Source organism: Trematomus bernacchii, unplaced genomic scaffold, assembly GCF_902827165.1.
Source record: "Trematomus bernacchii unplaced genomic scaffold, fTreBer1.1, whole genome shotgun sequence".
Lineage (NCBI taxonomy): Eukaryota > Metazoa > Chordata > Actinopteri > Perciformes > Nototheniidae > Trematomus > Trematomus bernacchii.
This window is the reverse complement of record NW_022987595.1, coordinates 29,341-46,853: the sequence shown is the minus strand read 5'-3', so window position 1 is coordinate 46,853 and position 17,513 is coordinate 29,341. Positions and strand designations below refer to the sequence as shown.

Sequence of the window (17,513 nt, the reverse complement as noted above, 5' to 3'; positions counted from 1 at the left end):
TTCTGGAGTCTCTTGTTCTCCTCTTTGGAAAGAGACAGCTCCTCCTCGAGCATTTGGACTTTACTCATGTTTCCTAGATCACCTTTTCCTGCAGACTCCGTTAAACACACCGTTTCTCTCTCCATCAAACTCTCAATCTGACTAGTGTTGCTAACGTGTTTCCAGCTAGCATGCTAAGCTAGCTCCAATAGTCCGAGGTAAACGCTCCAGAAAAAAGAGCACAGAGTCCATTCGGAGGTTTATCCAGACACGCAGATGATGGATCAGTAGTGCTGGAGCTCACACACACTTTCTCAGGAACACAGAGAGAGAGAACCGTAGCGACGAGACGCCACATGGATCCAGGTTCTTCTTCTTCTTCTCTCGGTTTTTGGCGGATTGCAAACAACTTTAAGGTGCATACCGCCACCTACTGTACAAGAGTGTGTATCACCATAGCAACCTCATCATCATCATTCCTTCTCCTTTTCCAAGTGAAACTGGTATTGCTATTTCCTTCTGTCACGCCTCTTTTGCTAACTTATCAGCATTCTCATTCCCTTGAACCCCCTCATGTGCAGGCACCCAGCATAACTGCACATCTATTCCCCTCCTCTGAAGTCTCAGTAAGCAATGGTTAAGTTCAATGATTAAATCTTCTAACTGTTATTGTCGACTGTGTAGTGAACACTAATTTATTCATGTTACATAATTCACTCATGGAACTACGGGTTGGGGACTGTTTCCGCACGGACACGTATGTTGACTGTACCTACTGTATACCTACTGTGTGCCCTCTTTTCTCTTCTTCCCTTCTCTTCCCGGACTTCAAGCCAGCAACATGTGCTTTTCTGCTGCTCAATAAAGCACTTCTGTAGGGAAACATTCGACCTTCCATCCAGACAGAGTTTCATTATCTCCAGATTCAATACCTCAGTGTCTTCCACATGGAGAGGGGATCTTTTATTCAGAGGAAACTTTTCTGAATTCTGACTTTACTCTGAGATCTAGGAATATATACATGTTTTAATTGATTGTAATGCAAATCTCAGAACTCTGAAACACAGAAGAGGATTAGGACCACATGTGGATTCACTTTTTGGATCTGACCAAAACTGATTTTTTCTTTTGAGTAATAAATCAGAGTTCTTACTTAAATCTCAAATCTATGAAGAAAGTTCTGAAGGTTGTCATGAAAATAAATAAAATATATTTTTAAGAAAAATCTGATTTCTGAGATTTTCTTGAAAAAAAAAAAAGAAAATCTGAAAAAAAGGTTTAATTTTTTATCAGAATTCTGACTTTCACTAGTAAAGAAAAAGTTGAGGTCTGACCAAAGTGATTTTTATCTGACTTTAAGTTTCACATGTTCCCACATGTTCCTAACCCTCTTCCATAGACTCTTCTTCCTCTCCATTCTTTGGTGTAAATAAATGCACTTGTGTTCACTTCCCCCCCGACTCTCTCAATGTTATTTGTTGTTGTGTGTTACTGTATCCATTGTTGTCCTAGAGCTTATTGGGGACGTAGCAGTAAAAAAAGAACTACATGCATTTAAAATTCATCTCAACTTAGTGCAGCTTCACTGGAGAGGAGAGGTCATTCATTTTAAGATTGAAAACTAAATAATGAGATTTTCACTTGCGTCCTCTTAGCTCTTTTATTAACAAGAAAAACTCCAACATTTTATTTACAGACATGTAAATGTGGCACTCATCTCACATCTTGAAAATAGAAACACAATTTATAACAAACTCAACCTGTTAGCTTTTCTTTTTTATCACTTTTCTTTTAATGTGTTTTCTTTCCTTTTTCAAACTTTCATTAATGCATTCAACACTTTGAGACTTAGTCAAAACTAAAAGACCTATTCAACAAATATTTAGAGCAAAGTTTACATTTTCATGCAGAGAAATCTCAGTTGAGGTTAACAGAAATCCTCCTGAGCAGTGACAGCCTCCATGGCTAAACAGACCCAGGAAGGAGCCGGAAGAAAGTCCAACATCTACAGAACAACTCATGAGAAGATGTTCAAGCCCCACCCATCATGTTTGATTGACAGCTGATCTCTGCACAGTGAAGACATGAACAATCAGCTCTGATGGACACACGGTGAGTTTAAGAAGTAGAAGAGTTCCTCCAATGACTTCAGGCTATTTGAGTTTACAAAACTCAGCAGTGTCTCCATCAATATAATAAAGCCAAAGTCCAGCATGTAGCGGCTGAGTGAATGTGGTCTGCACTCTGTGGAGGAGAGTCATGGTTTCAGAGACGCTGTAGAAGCACAGAACACCTGCTCTGTGATCCAGGACAATCATCACCTGCCCCAACGACTACCGCCCAGCAGCACTCACCTCCATCATAATGAAGTGCTTTGAGCGGTTAGTCAAATTATTCATCACCTCCTCCCTCCCTGAATCTCTGGACCCCCTGCAGTTTGCCTACAGAGCAAACAGGTCCACAGACGACGCCATAGCCCTCACCCTCCACACTGCCCTCTCACACCTGGACCCGAAGAACAGGAACACATATGTGAGAATGCTGTTCATTGACTACAGTTCAGCATTCAATACCATTGTTTCCCTCCAAGCTGGCCATCAAGCTCAGAGACCTCGGGCTCAACAGCGCCCTCTGTGACTGGATCCTGAACTTCCTGACGGGCAGACCCCAGGCAGTGCGGGTGGGAAATATCACATCCTCCACCCTGATTCTCAACACCGGTGCCCCTCAAGGCTGCGTGCTCAGCCCTCTCCTCTACTCCCTGTTCACCCACGACTGCGTGGCCACACACAGCTCCAACACCATCGTGAAGTTTGCTGATGACACGACCGTCATCGGCCAGATCACAGACGATGACGAGACGGCGTACAGAGAGGAGGTCGAAAACCTGACATCTTGGTGCCAGGATAACAACCTCCATCTCAACATCAGCAAAACAAAGGAGCTGATTGTGGACTACAGGAAGCAGCAGGGAGAGGGACACGCCCCCATCGCCATCAATGGGACTACGGTGGAGAGAGTCAAAAGCTTCAGGTTCCTTGGGGTCCACATCACTGAGGACCTGACATGGTCTCTTCACACCACCACCATCACCAAGAAAGCTCGACAGCGGCTCTTCTTCCTCCGCAGGTTGAGGAGGTTCAAAATGGACTCCAGGATACTCTGCAACTTCTACAGGTGCACGATAGAGAGGATCCTGACTGGCAGCATGACGGCCTGGTACGGCAGCTGCACCGACCTCGATCGTAAGGCTTTACAGAGGGTGGTGAAAACTGCACAGCACATCACCAGGACGGAGCTGCCATCCATGGAGGACCTTTACTCCCAGCGGCTCAGGAAGAAATCACTACGGATTATCAAAGACCCCCATCACCCCAGCCACAAACTGTTCTTTCTGTTGCCGTCTGGCAGACGTTACCGCAGCATCCTGGCAAGGACAAGAAGATTCGGAGACAGTTTCTTCCCGCGGGCAGTGAGACTGTTAAAAAATTGAACTGTTGAAACAACATCAAACATTCATCTGCTACTCAGTAGTATGTATCTAATACCTAATATATATATATCATTCCAATAACTTGTATATAGACTCTATTGCACTATTCCACATCATAACTTTATTTCATTTTTATAACTATTATTATTTTTGTATTGCTCATGCTCTTATTGTTATTATGTTATGTTATTATGTTGCATTGTTGGAGAAGCCTGGGACATAAGATTTTCAACTGCATAATTACTCTGTAGCTATGTCAGATTGACAATAAAGAACCTTGAACCTTGAACCTTGAAGGTACACTCCTACTCTGGAGGACTGAGGACCTGAGACGGGAGTGTTGATACTGTTGTAAAGAAATGAATAGGGACCACGATTTGTCATTGTATCCAAAGAAACATTCACCCCTGCTCTGCTGATATTCTTGTATGCGACTGCTACAAAAACTGCTCCCCCTCAACAAGAGATCTATCAATATGTGTGTATCTCCACCATTAAACTGTCATATTCTGCACATTTCTTATTCTATCTACATACGTCTTATAAGAGTATAATAAATATGTATAATATCGGTTAAAATAAGTGCTTCAACATAGTTAACATTGCAGGAAAGTTGATTGTCAAGTCCCAAAACAAACCATGCAATATATTAAACGTTAAGTACTTTGTCAGGCTTAATATAGATACCCCCAAAGCTTTTTGCTTACATGTATTTAAAAGAAGACCTTAACCTAAAGTATTATTTAATGTTTAAATAAAGCCTAATTAGTTTGTCTGTTTTGCACATAGTCCTATTAATATCTTTGTACATCCGGCACTATTTCTATCATTGACCTTCTACTTTCCTCCTATTTTGTATATACTCTTAATATTTAAATGTTTTCATAAAATATAACACATTCAAAAGTGCTTCACAAAAATGAAATACATTAAGAAAAAGGCATTTGAAACAGTCATTAAAAAGCAACACAATCTACCTGCATTGCAATCACTCTAAACGTGTAATAACGTGCTTTAACCAGTAGGAGGTGCGGGTTAAAAAGCTGTCAAGTTTACAGTGTTAACAAAATAAAATATACTGCTGTTTCTGGTTTAGTTTACGACGGATATATTCTGTTATTGTTTTGATATTTGTAACACAAAAGCGATGTAAAAAACCCACAGCAACACAGAACAGATGGTCTTAACATGACCCAGCGGTCTAGTAGTTAATAAAAAACAATAATATCAAAACAAATTATTACTACTAACTTTATTGTGAAATTAAAACAGAACGGTAAAAGAATAGTTTCCGGTCTATTCTGATTCCCGATCTCTGTAGATAAACAAAGAACTACGACAGATGTGTAATGTTTAATTTAGCCGAACCATTTATTACAATGCATTCATGTGATGACTTTCAAAGAGTAAAGCAAGCACTGCTGAATAAAGTATGATTTCATCTTTTACGAAACGTTTTTTTTTTCATATGGAATGCAGTTGGAGGTCAACCAATCACAGAGCTTGAGAACTAATCACGGGGTTTGTCAAACAGAGCACATGGTGTAAGTCCTAAACGATAGCTGGGGATTCTGGGTAGTGTAGTGTCTTCTGCCATCCTAAACTCCGAAAAAATATTTGTTTCTCCGAATGGAAGGGGAAAAATACAAAAGCATTGCACACAATTTAAACCAATCAATGTTGTGTAATTAACAAGGATAATCTGGTGTTTTTGAGTTGATGAGTAGTGGAGATATCACTGGCTGCGTTTCACTTCTCTTATTTTTCATTTCCTCGCTCCTCGGTCTCGGTCTCACCGGAAGTTGATTTGTCTGCGCCATCTTGAGTAGCATCCCAATGGCCTTCTTTTTGCCGGAGGACCGAGGATCGAGGAGCGAGGAGCGATAATGGAGGAGCTATAATCGAGGAACCACCAGACCATCCTTCGATGAAATCCTCAGATACTCGCCCCGCCCCCTTACTGTGTATCCCTCACTGATTGGACGATTGGGAGCTCCACAAATCATGTAAAACCCAGATTTGGCACAAAAAAAGGGGAATACACGTTTCGCAATTATGCCACATCAAGGTGGAACGCTCTTCCCACAACTGTAAAGGAAAGTAAAACTATACTTACCTTCAAAACCTCTCTTAAAGAGCACCTTCGGGGGAAAGCATTGCAAAACTGGCCCCGGTAATGGTACAAATCTCAACCTGTCGTACAATGGACAGCTTCCCCCCCCCCATCTATGTATATACTCGCATTTTAGACTCTGTTACTAACTGTATATCTGTAGACTTGGTATGTCTTAAATGTCCGGTTAGGATGTATTAGAACGAAATCTAAAATGAAAATTGTAAATAAGCCATCTGTATGTAAAAAACCACCTGTATGTAAATTGTAAATAAGCCATCTGTATGTCAAATATGTCTTATATGTCTTAAATGATATGATGAATTGGAAATGGGGGACCCTGATGTAAACAAGACGAAAGTCTTTCTCTGGTCTGCATCCCCTTAACAATTGTATGTTTTGAGCTGTACTGTACTGTACCCAATATACAAGCTGTTAATAAACTTTTCAATCAATCAATCAATCAATCAATGCAGCGCATGCACTGATCTGATGCTTCTTGACATGAGAGCAGAGTTTCCCAGCAGAGTGAAGAAAACACATGAAACTCACGGGACTCACTCCTCAGTTCATACAGTGTTTTGTTTCAATGAATGCATCATTCAGTTACAAATATGTGATATATCTGAACAACAAAGTGGACAAAAATCATTTCATTCATTTATTGGAAACATTTTCGTGATCGCTTTTTTCGTTTTACATTTTCATTTATTGTCATTTCCATTCAGTCAGTCATTAAGTGCTATTTAACATGTTAATTTGCTACATATCCACACAAACAAACTAAGTGTGCAATCCAATGAATGTTAATCTAACTGGGTTTTGATAGATAACATATCTCTTTTTCTTCTCTCTAATCAATATTAAGCAAACTAATATTCGTTTATACATTTTAAGAATGGCGTTTATCTTTTTTGAGAATTAGTTCTTATTTGATTTTATTTATTTGGGTCTACAACAGATGATACAAATGTTTGTGTCAGTAAATGTGTACTAACAGAGGCGGGGGTGTTTGTGAAAATAACGGGGACAGAGCTGGCTGCTGTCAGACGATCAGCTGTGCGGCGTCATCACAAACGGACGTCGCTTCACGTGACGCTCCGGAGGAAAGGACGTCCCATTGCTCTTAAAACTCATTTCCCTGCTTCTCGTGGTTTCCTTGCGTCTCTCCATGCTTCCCTGGTGGGAGGGACTAGTCGCAGGGAAACGACGCAAGTGAGGGACGCAAGGAATCCATTTAACCGAAGTGAAACGCAGCCACTGTCAAATCAATCGACAGTAAGGGGAATACTTACTTATTGAATGATGGTTGTATTGCTTTAACTAATGAATGTGTTGTGTATGGTTTCAGGCTGACATAAAGACGGCTGTGTCCATAGGACTTGAAGAGAAGCTGAGTCATGAACTTGATCAAGTCAGGGAACCCATGGACCCTTATGGCTTTTGAAAGATGTCTCAGTGGGGGGGTTAAAACATCAAAGAGTTCATGTGAAGAAGTCTTAAAGTCGGTCCTTTATCCTGTAAGTATTTCAGTTGGAATTAAATCAAAACGACTCATTTAGCACAAAATATGGATCTGTCTCTTCCAACATTCTGTGTTGTTTCAGACAAAGAAAGGTGGTGCACTTCACAGGTCACTGAAGTGTGGAGTTGAGAATGGTGGCATCCACAAACCAAGAGAAGGGGAATGAAGAAACATCAACATGAAGCTAACTTCATGTTTGACTGACAGCATTGAGGAGGAATTGAAGAAGACCTTCCCGTAAGAAATGACTTACTAAACACATCAAACCCTGTGTTGGATCAATTGTGTTTTACAATACATTGAAATACATTATTGAAATACAAATGTGGTAAGGCCTTCTGAATGTAAGCATTTCTTTGTGTTCATACGTTTTAGAAATGAAGGAGAAAGAGAACCATTCAACGGGGTCATCAATACATTTCCACTTGGCACAGAGGAGGAGATGAGGAAGAAGGAGTGCGGAAATGTCAAACTGCAGCTGACATTTCTCAAGAGGTCAAAGACCCTATTCATTAGTCCATGATCAAACATGTTTGTCCAGGCCAGGGAGACTGTAGTGGAAGGGTGATCAATAGAATACATATTGATCAGTCAGCATATTCATATACATTGTACTGGAATAACTCAATATGAGCTGGAGATGGCTTTGAAGAATGACCTGCAGCTGTAAAGCGGACCCTGTCCCAGTTCATGAGGAAACTCTCAAGATGACAATAGAATATTCTGATATTGGGCAAAGTGCACCCCCTGCTGGTGAACACGTGCTATCACTTTGAATCATGTACTGCTTTTCCAGGTACAATCTGGAACAAAGAATCAAGGGAAAGATGAGCATAGTCTGTAACATGTTCTTTTTCAAAGATGTTGATATTTGCTTCACATTCTCTCTCTAAGGAAGAAAAGATGAAAACAAACCTCAAGAAACTCCTCCGTGAGCGTAAGAGAAGGATCTCCAGCAGCCTGACAACAACAATGGAGGAGACCATGAAAGAATGCTCTGACAGGAAGACAGAAGATCACTACAGACATAGAAATACACCTCTACACATTTTGATGTCAACATGTTTCTGTTTGATGTAGGAGCAAAAGAAATGAAAGGAGAAGGCACGCTGAAAAACATGAGGGGAACGATTGAAATGCACGTTCATGGTTCAAAAGACGTCATGTTTGATAAGGCTGAAGACGCCATGATGAAACAGCTGAGAGACCTGATGCTTTGTCACATTTGATATTTCCTCCTGCAGTCAAATGAAACTAGGAACACTGCAACACAAACATACATGTGCACACATGTCAGTGTTCAGTGATCAATATTTCAATGTTGATTTAGTGGGAGATCCCGGAGAAAGTGGAGAGCACGATGCAGGAATCAATCCAGCTGTCACTCAAAACAATTGGTGTCTCCATTCCAGGTGAAGGAGACACAACATCACAAACAATACTGTACATTTCATCCTCATTTAAAATACATTTCCATTAGTGTATTAAATAAATCCACTTGTTTGAAACAATATGTTTTGGGTTTTTAGATGTAAGTGCTGAGCTTGAGATGGTGAAGAACTTCTACAATGAACTGACCGAAGGCCCAGATGATGATGCAGTTCTTTGTTGTTTATTGGAAAGTGAATAACATACAAACTGAATATTCTCTCCACTGTGCCTTAAACTTGATTGAGACACTGCAGCAGACGTGTGAAGATTACTGGTGTTATTGTTTTAATATCTGCAAGTTTCAACAGAAAACTGCAATCCAACATTAAGCCAGTCTTTTTGTTTTCATCTTGCTGCTGCTCTGTCTCTTCAGACTCCAAAGCAGGTCCAGTTACATTTCAGCTAATTGCATTTGAGACTGTGGTGTACTACACTGTGGAGCTTTCTCTTTCCACTGGGATTTATATGCATTATTGTCAATTAGCTGCTTTGGTTTGGGAGCTGTAGAAAAGGGGGCAATAGGAAGCTTATGAGAGTCACAGTACTGTATGTTCCTGTTGGGTTTTAAATGAGAGCTGTGTATGTTTTGCAATAGAATGAGCAAAACAAGAGAAAGGATTTATGTTAATACAAAAAAAACAATCACTGTATGATGTAAGTTCCTCAATTTACATCGATACACAACAGAAGTGGATGTTTTGGCCTGTGAACAATTTGATGTATGTTTTAGTGTAGTAAACCGTCCGTTCTGATTCACAATGCCTTATTTTCAGGGCCTTTTAGTAGAGCCAAATACGTCAACTTGTGTACGCATGAGGGCACCGTGTGTGTGCGTCTGTATTTTTGTATCATTTTGAAGTGCACATCTTTTCAGCATTCAAAATATTCTGTTGTATGATTTTTTTTTTTGTCAGAGGCAGTTATGCAAAGCTAAATTAATTAATTTCCCAAACAGTCCAATTACCTCATGATTGTGGGAGAAAAACATATTGAATGGTTCTTAACTCCATGTCTTACGATGAGAAGAGCACCCTCCAGATATGCTATATTATCTTTGAGCCATTTAACACATTGCTTTTGAGAAGAACAGGTTTTAACATTCATTTCCTTTGCAAATGAACAAACTGGTTGGGAGTTGTTCTAACGCAGAAAGTGACATTTCACATTAAGTTAGCGTTAATACATTTCTTATTTGGCATGCGTTTCGTTTAATGTCAAGAAAAAGCATTTATTTGTAACCGAACATGGTGAATGATTACAAAACTGAAAATAAAAAAACGTTTACAACACCTGTGAAAACACTCATCTCCTTACAACACTATTTAGCCCTTTTCAATGTTGGCTTTACATGGTTCCTAATGTATTGCTTTCAGTTTCATTCATTTTCCAGTCTGGGAACAGCAGAACTAAGTCTTTTGAAACACCACCTGTCTGCCAGCATGAGAGCCCCCCCCCCGCCTCACTACTATCCCTCCCTTGGGCCAGAGTGAATACCACACCCTATTTGAGATCAGGCCGGGGTTAGGACTCTGTTCTTCTCACGTAAAGCACAAATCCAATCTTAAATAAGTCAATGTAAGATATGCAAATGGTACTCTTGAATCATCTGATGTTGAGAAATCATGTAGTGATTAATCTAGCATTTAACTAGATTGCCACGCCTGGTGTGTTCAGAGAAAAGATATATACATGTTAAACACCACTGCCTCCAAGTGACTGAATTGAGCAATAGCATCTGTGTGAAAACATTTTTGATTGAACTGAGGAAGTGAATACATACAACCCATCTAGGCAGATAGGTCATGTTTAACAGTGTATTCATTGACGAGAGGAAAGCATAGGTTCAGGTTCAGTCAATGAACAACTTTATTTTCTTGACATTAATAAAACAGCATGGATCAGAGATCAATAAAGCTTTCTAATACTCCTCTCCTTCCTCATCCTCATCTCCCAGGCTATCAGCTCCAACCTCCTCGTAATCTTTCTCCAGAGCGGCCATGTCCTCCCTGGCCTCAGAGAACTCTCCCTCCTCCATACCCTCACCCACATACCAGTGCACAAAGGCATGCTTAGCGTACATCAGATCAAACTTGTGATCCAGCCGAGCCCAGGCCTCTGCAATAGCAGTGGTGTTGCTCAGCATGCACACAGCCCTCTGGACCTTGGCCAGGTCTCCACCAGGAACTACAGTGGGCGGCTGGTAGTTGATGCCCACCTTGAAACCAGTGGGGCACCAGTCCACAAACTGGATGGAGCGCTTGCTATCTTCTTCTTCTTCTTCTTCTTCTTCTATCATAAAAGGAAGCCTAGTGGCTGATTCTTGTGCAAAAGCATGTGTGTAACATACATTCTAGTGGCATATCACCACATGTGGGAGGACTGCTCTATTACTATTTTAATAAGAACCAAACATCATATCATGATTTAAGTCACCTGACGCACACATTTGTCATCTGAACAGAAAGACAGTTATAATTAAAAACAAAAAGAGGCTAAATACTGTTTATACGTCAAATACCGAAAGCACAATGACGCAGTTGTTGGCAGACAGGTGGCACGATTGGACGTGAATGTGGGCCAGTGTTAAGAGAGGAGACTATGCATTTACATTTTCTGCAACTGTCTCACACGGATTGCGCAACTGCCACACCCCTTTAGGAGACTAGTGGCGTGGCAGGCCAGAAAGTAAACACACATAATAATCATCTAATTCGACCTAAATAAAGTAAAAATTGGAACCATGTCTCTCATCTCTCTAATGTGAAGACATTAGAGAAAACACGTCGGTTTGCTATTCTGGCGCAGACTGAAAACTCATCTCTTTCGACTCCACTTTGAGCAATAACATTACTAACAAAGCACTTACTAACAAAGGACTGGCTTATCTGAAGCCAGTTGAGTAGCACTTGAAATGTGTTGGCTCTATGAAACCTGATGTACTTATAGGATTCTGTTTTCTTCAAGTTTGTATCTTCTTGGTCGAATGCACTTATTGTAAGTCGCTTTGGATAAAAGCGTCAGCTAAATGCAATGTAATGTAAAGACACTAAACCGAGGTCGACACAAATCCGTCGCAGGAAAAAGAACTCTCGCGAGATTTGGGGAGACAGAGCGTTCATTTTATTTAAATGTCGGCAGCGAGTAATCATTTCAGACAGTACGTTGGAAAAACGCCCTGGTCCACTGAAATTCGGGAAAAAATGTTTTATCTGTGTTAATATCATGTTTTAAATATGAAACCATTAAACCTGGCCACTAATGAGACAGGAAGTATATGTATTTCCAACAATTCGGCCGATTGTAAATGCTTCACTTCAACATCTTGACTGTGCCGTCGAGTTACACTTAATTTACCAACACCACAGTTAAAACGACTTATTAATGACGAAGCTTGATTTACCAGCTTATACCGCAACATTTTTGTTTCACTATAAAAATGATGCGTCGTCTTTAAAGAGTAAGCGGTTAAAAAACGTTAAGCTGGTTACGTTTTCGCATGATGACAGACGTTCAGAGCGCTGCATTTGGTTAAATACACATCCTCTAAGTGGAGAAAAGCTGTACTATCGTACTCACCATTTTTCTGAAGATGTGAAGACAGAGGGTTTCGATAAAGAAGAGGAAAAGGCAAAGTTATCTCTCACAGCAGGGCCTGTATGAGTCCAGGGTAAGAAGTAACAGGTGTATTTTTTCTAGGCGGGGCTATTTATACTATCTTACGCGGCGCAATTGCTGCGGAATCTGATTGGATGAAAAGACAAGTGGGTCCACTTCTGATTGGTTGAATTCTTTAGAATTTTTTTTAAAGAAACTTTATTGAGCACATGGAAAACAAGAACACTGGCTAACAAAATTCCTGTTCAAAAGCGGAATCACCCCACCCAAGAACGTCAGTCCCATGGATGTACTGGGAAAACGTGGTTATTGCTGAACATTAATAAATAGACGTAGTAGAATAATACAACACATGCATATTACTATACAAGAACGTTTAGCAAATAAGATAATAAGAAAAAAAGATTGGCATATTCCGACTTTTGACGTTCATATTTGAATTACGATAAATATATATATATATATATTTAAGTCATTTTCAAACATATCTTTGTCTGACATGAGTAATATTGTCATTGTTTATTGGTAAATATCATTCATTGTATCAACTGCAGGAAATAGTAAGCCCTCCTTTTATATTCTTTATAACTGACTCTGACAATAGCTTGTTTATTATTGTTTTAAATTATGCAATTTTTTTCTCTTTTGTATCTTTATGCGTAGTTATAAAGAACTTAACTATTTATTTCAATGTAAGATTTTTTATTAAATCTCAATTGGTATTATGCATTATGCAATTTGTGTTGCTGCACTATCAGGTCCAGAGGGCCCCACTGCACTACTTCATCACAACATTGCATCTTTACCTTTGCCCTCTTGCTCGATAAAGTATTGTGGGTCAGAATAGCCATATACATATGCTGGCTTCCATACTGCAATATGCAGTAGGGCAGACTTGTAGGTTTTGCTTAATGACTTAATCTGTTTCTGGCATACCAAATAGTACAGTTGTATGGGTAAGGGAACCCACAGTAATCTCATTGTTCTCCATTGTATTCTGTCCAGTTTTTGTGTAGTACTTTTAACTGCTGCTTAATAAAGCATGTAATCATAATCCATCCTCATCACAGCCCAGTATATGTGTAATGATGTGTTTTTTAAAGCTTACCATTCAAAACCTGAGGAGATGTAACGATTATTAAACAAGAAATAGTCGAGTCAAGGGGTCGAAGAAATGAACATTTGTGATTATTAGCGAATCGGTTGCAGGTGGGTGAAAACAGGCTGAGGGAGTAACGTATTACATGTAACGGCATCAGGTCATCAGGATACAAAATAGACAAATGTATTCCCTTACCAACACTCTTGTGTCTTTTTCAACGATTACGCCAGTTAAATCTTTTGTCACAAACTTTGCAGATCTATTTTTCCTCTCCTGTGTGGATTCTCATGTGTGCCTTTAAATGTCCACTCCGTGAAAAAGCATTCTTACAGACTGAGCAGCTGTGTGATTTCTCTCCTGTGTGGATTCTCATGTGTCTCTTTAAATTTCCACTCAGTGAAAAAGCTTCCTTACAGACTGAGCAGCTGTGTGGTTTCTCTCCTGTGTGGATTCTCATGTGTTCCTTTAAATTTCCACTCCGTGAAAAAGCTTTCTTACAGACTGAGCAGCTGTGTGGTTTCTCTCCTGTGTGGTATCTCATGTGTATCTTTAAACATCCACTGTTTGAAAAAGCTTTCTTACAGACTGAGCAGCTGTGTGGTTTCTCTCCTGTGTGGATTCTCGTGTGTATCTTTAAACATCCACTGTGTGAAAAAGCTTCCTTACAGACTGAGCAGCTGTGTGGTTTCTCTCCTGTGTGGATTCTCATGTGTTCCTTTAAATTTCCACTCCGTGAAAAAGCTTTCTTACAGACTGAGCAGCTGTGTGGTTTCTCTCCTGTGTGGATTCTCATGTGTTCCTTTAAATTTCCACTGTGTGAAAAAGCTTTCTTACAGACTGAGCAGCTGAATGGTTTCTTTTCAGCACTACGTCGTGGATCACTGACAGATTCATGTCTATTTTTCAGTGAGTTTGAGCCTGATGCAGGTTCTGTGGTCTCCTTCCAATCAGCACTGTCTTCAGTGTCAGGTTCAGAAGAGTCTCCAGTGTCAGGTTCAGAAGAGTCTCCAGTGTCGTCCTCAGTCTTTGGTTGTAAACTGCTCTCTGGATCTGAGCTCCTGGCTGTTTCTGGTCCTCGACAGTCCTCTCCATCAGCTTCTGTTTCCATGTGTTCAGTTTGTCTTTGATGAGGCTGAGAGGACTGAGGTTTCTCTTTATCATCTTCACTCTTCACAGGGTCAGGAGAGAAAGTGGACTTTGTGATATCAGCCTCCTCCAGCTCCTGAAGCTGCTCTCCCTCCTGACTGATCCTGAGTTCCTCCTGTTCCTGCTTAATGTGTGGGGGGGGCTCTGGGTCCTCCTGGTCCAGACTGGTGCTCAACTCCTGCTGGTCAGGGAGAAGCTCTTCTTTAACCACCACCAGCTGCTGGACGTCTGCAGGAAACAGGAAACACACAGTCAGAACAAACTGTTAAGTGTTAGCATTTAAAAATCTCATCACCATTACAATGGGAGACATTTTGCAGCCCTAATTAATGCCTTTGTTTTTATATTTTCACATTATCTTTCTTAGTCCCACCTATTGTGTATTTGTGTTGGCTCAAGTCACCTCATGTAGCCCAGCCCCTTTCCACTTCCAGTTCAAAATGAAAAAGGGATTTTTCTTCTGGCGTAGCACTAGCTGCAATGTAAACAAGGAATTGTATTTGGGATCGTTCACAGATACACTACGCCTACAGTATAGAATTACAATACTCTGTTACAAATTAAAATCCTGCATTCAAACCTTATTTAAGTAAAAGTATGCAAGTATTAATAGAACATTTGACGGCACCTTCTTATGTAAAAGTAATGACGGTGCAGTAAAATGTTCCCTGTGAGTGTTTCATTTATGTTGTTTCTTGATTATTGTGTATGTTGCATTTTACTGCTGTACATGTTCAAAGTTGCGCTTGTATAAATGATTATAGATGATGGAACCTGCTCAATATTAAAGCTCCCATGTCATGCTTTTCCGGTTATTACCCGTCCCCTTGTGTGTTATGAAGGTTTTTATGCATGTAAACGGTGTGCAGAGTCAAAACCCTCAAAGTACACCCTGTAGCGAGTAAAACTCTAACACAGAAAATACCTCCCCAAAACGCCTCGTTGGAGATACGTCACTGCCCATTTGATTCTTCCGGGTACCGCATGATGTCATGCGGTACCCGGAACGAAATGGACCAATCTCGAAGAGCTATGGCCACACCCAGCGGCGCTGACCGCACCCTCTGCCAGCCTAACATTTACAGTTGGAAGCTCTGGTTCAGTTCACAATCGATCCAGTCATGCCACTGCCAAGGACCTGTTTCCTGAAATGTGAGGAGAAATCTAAGCTGTTTGTCCTACCGACGGAAGAACCACGACAAAGTCAGTGGTTGAAATTTCTTTTTAACACTGTTCCTTCAGAGGTTCGAAGAACCGGCATTTCACAGGCGAAAGCTTCCAAAACATTGCCCAGTTTGAGGCCGGATATGCACAGCATTTGAAACTGAAGGACAATGCTATTCCTAGTTTGTTTGGACCGTTTGGAGCAGGAGAAGATTCGGGTACACAACCTGTAAGTTTGCATTGTTATTTGTGTATTTATCAAACAAGGTATCTACCACGACTGTTTAAATGTGTAAACATGTTTCGGACTGCTAAGCCAGTGCTAACTGTGCTAACTAAGTTGCTAGCGTTTCCATATCAACTCTAATATCAGCAGATGGCCTTACATACATGTATCTCATAGCAGGAGAATGTCTGCATTCACACACGAAATACTCATAGACAGTATACTCCGGGTGATTTGCCGTACGGTCAGTCGCGAAACGTAATTACATTATAGCTGGCGTAGCGTGTATGCTACCGAGCTAAACAACAAGGCTACTAAGAGCTAGACATGAGTTTGCTCGGAAAAACTTTTTTTTTATGCCAGCTACAATGAATGTAGCAGACTACCCGTATAAGATTGCAATTATAAACACGTTATTGCTAGCCTAATATGAACCACTAGCTTTTGTTCATAGTAGTTGTATTACTCTACATTATAGTTGCCGTTCCTCCGAGCTAACGTTCATATCGTGTTAGCTACCAAGGTAAACAAAGCTAGGTTAGCATATTAGCTGGCAAGCTGTTCATTAGATTGATTAGATAGATCCACACTCCTACCACAACTACTACTAACGAATCTAAAACAACTAAGTTTCTCTAATATTTTGTGATTTGCATTTTATTTCGTCCAGCCAGGTTCTGCCGGACAATACATGACGGGACTACCACACTGATGCATCATCCTAAAAAGCCCCGGCTGCTATAGGCAAGATGCCGACAACGGGGAGTAATTGACGATATACCGTGTATATATGTATATTTACTTTCATTTTGTACATTTCTAAAAATAAAGTTTAATGGAAATACTTAGTAGGCCTATCCTTTCTTCCCTGAATTATTTGCTCCTATAACATATCATTCATATATAGCAAACCATGATTTGATTTCTCATCAAACAGTAGTAGTTTATAACAGGTAAAAATAACTTACTCTTTGTTATGACCGGCTCGTAGGCCACAATGGAAAGACAAGGAGACATACACGAGTTTACAAAACCACGGCACATTTATTGTGGTAAATGCAGAGATAGGTGGTCGAGGGAGAGGATTGCTGAGCCGCTTTGGAGAGAGAGAGGGGCCGCAGTGTGACTCCGGGCAGCTGGCTAGCACCTCGGCTCCGGCCAGGTGTCCGTGATCGTGCTGATTAGCTTCTTCAGCTCCACCCCATCAAAAGACAAAGGCCCTGGGGCCGTCACACTCTTCTATAACAACAGTTGTAGGTACAGTTCGGTTAGTTAGCGTATAAAATATACGGCTGTACCGACGCCATTATAAGACTGATGTTCCGCTGAGAGCAGCCGGAAAAAGCACTGTTAGACATGGGCGGAGCCTCTCTGGTGGTTGACTAATCAGAACAGAGTGGCCGAGCTGACCAATCGGAGCACACTAGGCTCACAGGGAGGGGGGGGGCAAGAGCTCCAACGAGTCGTTTAGTGGAGAGAGTGAATACTGCTGAATACACATACTTGACAGAGATGCTGTATGCGAAACCAATGTGAGTTTGGAAAATTGCACAGTATAAATCTATTTTAGTATACCTCAACAATGTAATTATGATCAGTGGAAATGGCCATGACATGGGCCCTTTAAAATATGTGTGTTTTTTATATACAGTACCAGTCAAAAGTTTGGACACCTTCTCAGTCAATGTTTTTTGTTTATTTAAATGTGTTTCTACTTTA

At 40.6% G+C, this 17,513-nt stretch overlaps 1 protein-coding gene and 1 long non-coding RNA gene across 2 annotated transcripts; one reads left to right on the top strand and one right to left on the bottom strand.

Moving 5' to 3' along the window:
• The first annotated feature begins 6,916 nt into the window (after nt 1-6,916).
• Nucleotides 6,917-8,447, top strand: LOC117482476. The gene is made up of 4 exons (XR_004555888.1): nt 6,917-7,105; nt 7,193-7,347; nt 7,486-7,605; nt 8,005-8,447. It is a non-coding gene; the product is annotated as an uncharacterized LOC117482476 (long non-coding RNA).
• Nucleotides 8,448-10,383: 1,936 nt separating this feature from the next.
• On the bottom strand, nt 10,384-10,837 carry LOC117482477 (tubulin alpha chain-like). Its single transcript, XM_034130563.1, has one exon. The coding sequence runs from the start codon at nt 10,835-10,837 to the stop codon at nt 10,460-10,462; it is 378 nt and encodes a 125-aa protein (XP_033986454.1). The 3' UTR covers nt 10,384-10,459.
• Nucleotides 10,838-17,513: the final 6,676 nt, after the last annotated feature.

What these genes read in the sequence shown, in the direction of transcription:
- LOC117482477 (XM_034130563.1), bottom strand. Translation starts at nt 10,837, where the DNA reads ATGATAGAAGAAGAAGAAGAAGAAGAAGAAGATAGCAAGCGCTCCATC.